The 1,347-nt window shown below is 63.9% G+C and overlaps 1 protein-coding gene across 1 annotated transcript in view; it reads left to right on the top strand.

The window, feature by feature from the left end:
* Window positions 1–56: 56 nt before the first annotated feature.
* The window catches only part of MNEG_8283 (hypothetical protein), a gene marked incomplete at both ends in the record, with an annotated part of 2,468 nt that continues 1,177 nt past the window's right edge, over window positions 57–1,347 (top strand). Inside the window, 4 exons of the mRNA XM_014043241.1 lie at window positions 57–69; window positions 288–329; window positions 641–691; window positions 909–1,086. Of these exons, the coding sequence (XP_013898695.1) occupies window positions 57–69; window positions 288–329; window positions 641–691; window positions 909–1,086 (284 nt within the window). The remainder of the gene's footprint in view (window positions 70–287; window positions 330–640; window positions 692–908; window positions 1,087–1,347) is intronic.

A 1,347-nucleotide genomic window follows, 5' to 3' on the forward strand; every position in this document is an offset into this window, starting at 1 on the left:
CCCTGCCCGCCCTGCCCCTCCACGAGGTCAAGGCAGACGAAAAGTACTACCTTGCCATGTTCATGACGGGTGAGCACAAGTAGACTGTGCGGGGACAGGTTTGACGCTTGGGGGGCGGAGGACGGACAATTTGCGAGCGCCCACAGGCATGCGCGAGCGCGCGCGCACAGAGACACACACGCACACACACACACACACACACACACACACACACACACACACACACACACACACACACACGTGCGCGCACACGCACACATGCTCCCCCTCCCATTTCAAAACCCCAGGCGTGTACCAGGAGGTGATGGGGTCCGTCCACAACATGTTTGGTGAGCGGGCAGGCAGATCCCTGACGCCAGAACTGCAGATCTCGGGTGCAGAGCACATGCAGAGCCTTGACATATCTTCAAGGCCCCAAGCCTTTATAGTAGGGGTGTCCAGCCTGACCACAATCAGATATCACTTGGGGTTTGACCTGATCCGATACGGATTGACCTCCGCCCCGCAATCAGCCCGAGTTGGCTGGCAGCTGCCGGTGCGCCGCATGCTCTTGTCTCGCAGCCCAGCGCGATCCTTTGCTTCTTCCCGGGCCCAATTTACACATGTATCCCCACTATCCCCAAACACACCAACGTGGCAGGCTCCCTCAACACAGTGGTGGTGCGCACCACGACCGACGACGAGGAGCAGGGTAAGGGCCCCGCCTCCCCCCGGCTCTGCCTCCTTCCGAAGGCGGACCAACCAGCCACCGTCCCCTGTTCGCAAAGCGACTGCTGACCCGCCGCCCCCACGCCCGCCCTGCGCCGCCTGCTCACCTGCTGCACACAACCTTCTGAGGCACCTACATGACCCGCGCGCCCCCCCCTCACACCCCCACCCCCACGCCTCCTCAATTCTGCACCTGCCAGGTGCGCCCGACGCCCCGGGGTCGCCGCCCGCGGCCCCGGGCCCCGTCTCCCCTGGGTCGCCCCAGAGCCCGCCTGCCCAGTTTGGCCGCGCGCTGGTGGCGCAGCCGTCGGTGCTGACGGACTACAACGGGGCGGCGCAGGGCGTGGGGCGCGGGTTCAAGGTGGAACACGTGGTCAGGTGGGCGGCGGCGATGAGGGTTTCGGTGGTGATGTGGGTGGGGCCAACGCCTTGTGTGTGTATGTGAGTATGTGTGTGTGTGTGAGTGCGTGCTTGTGAGTGTGTGTTTGGGCGTCAGTGTGTGCGCCCGCGCACACGCGTGGACGAGCGCGTTTGCAAGCGCAGCATCACACCCCTCGCCACCAGCATGAGCAACCCATGCGATCGAATGTTTTTTTTGCTGCACACGCTCTGCCCTGCCTCGACCCCCTGCCAACATAT

This window comes from Monoraphidium neglectum (assembly GCF_000611645.1).
Source record: "Monoraphidium neglectum strain SAG 48.87 unplaced genomic scaffold scaffold01557, whole genome shotgun sequence".
Classification (NCBI taxonomy): domain Eukaryota; kingdom Viridiplantae; phylum Chlorophyta; class Chlorophyceae; order Sphaeropleales; family Selenastraceae; genus Monoraphidium; species Monoraphidium neglectum.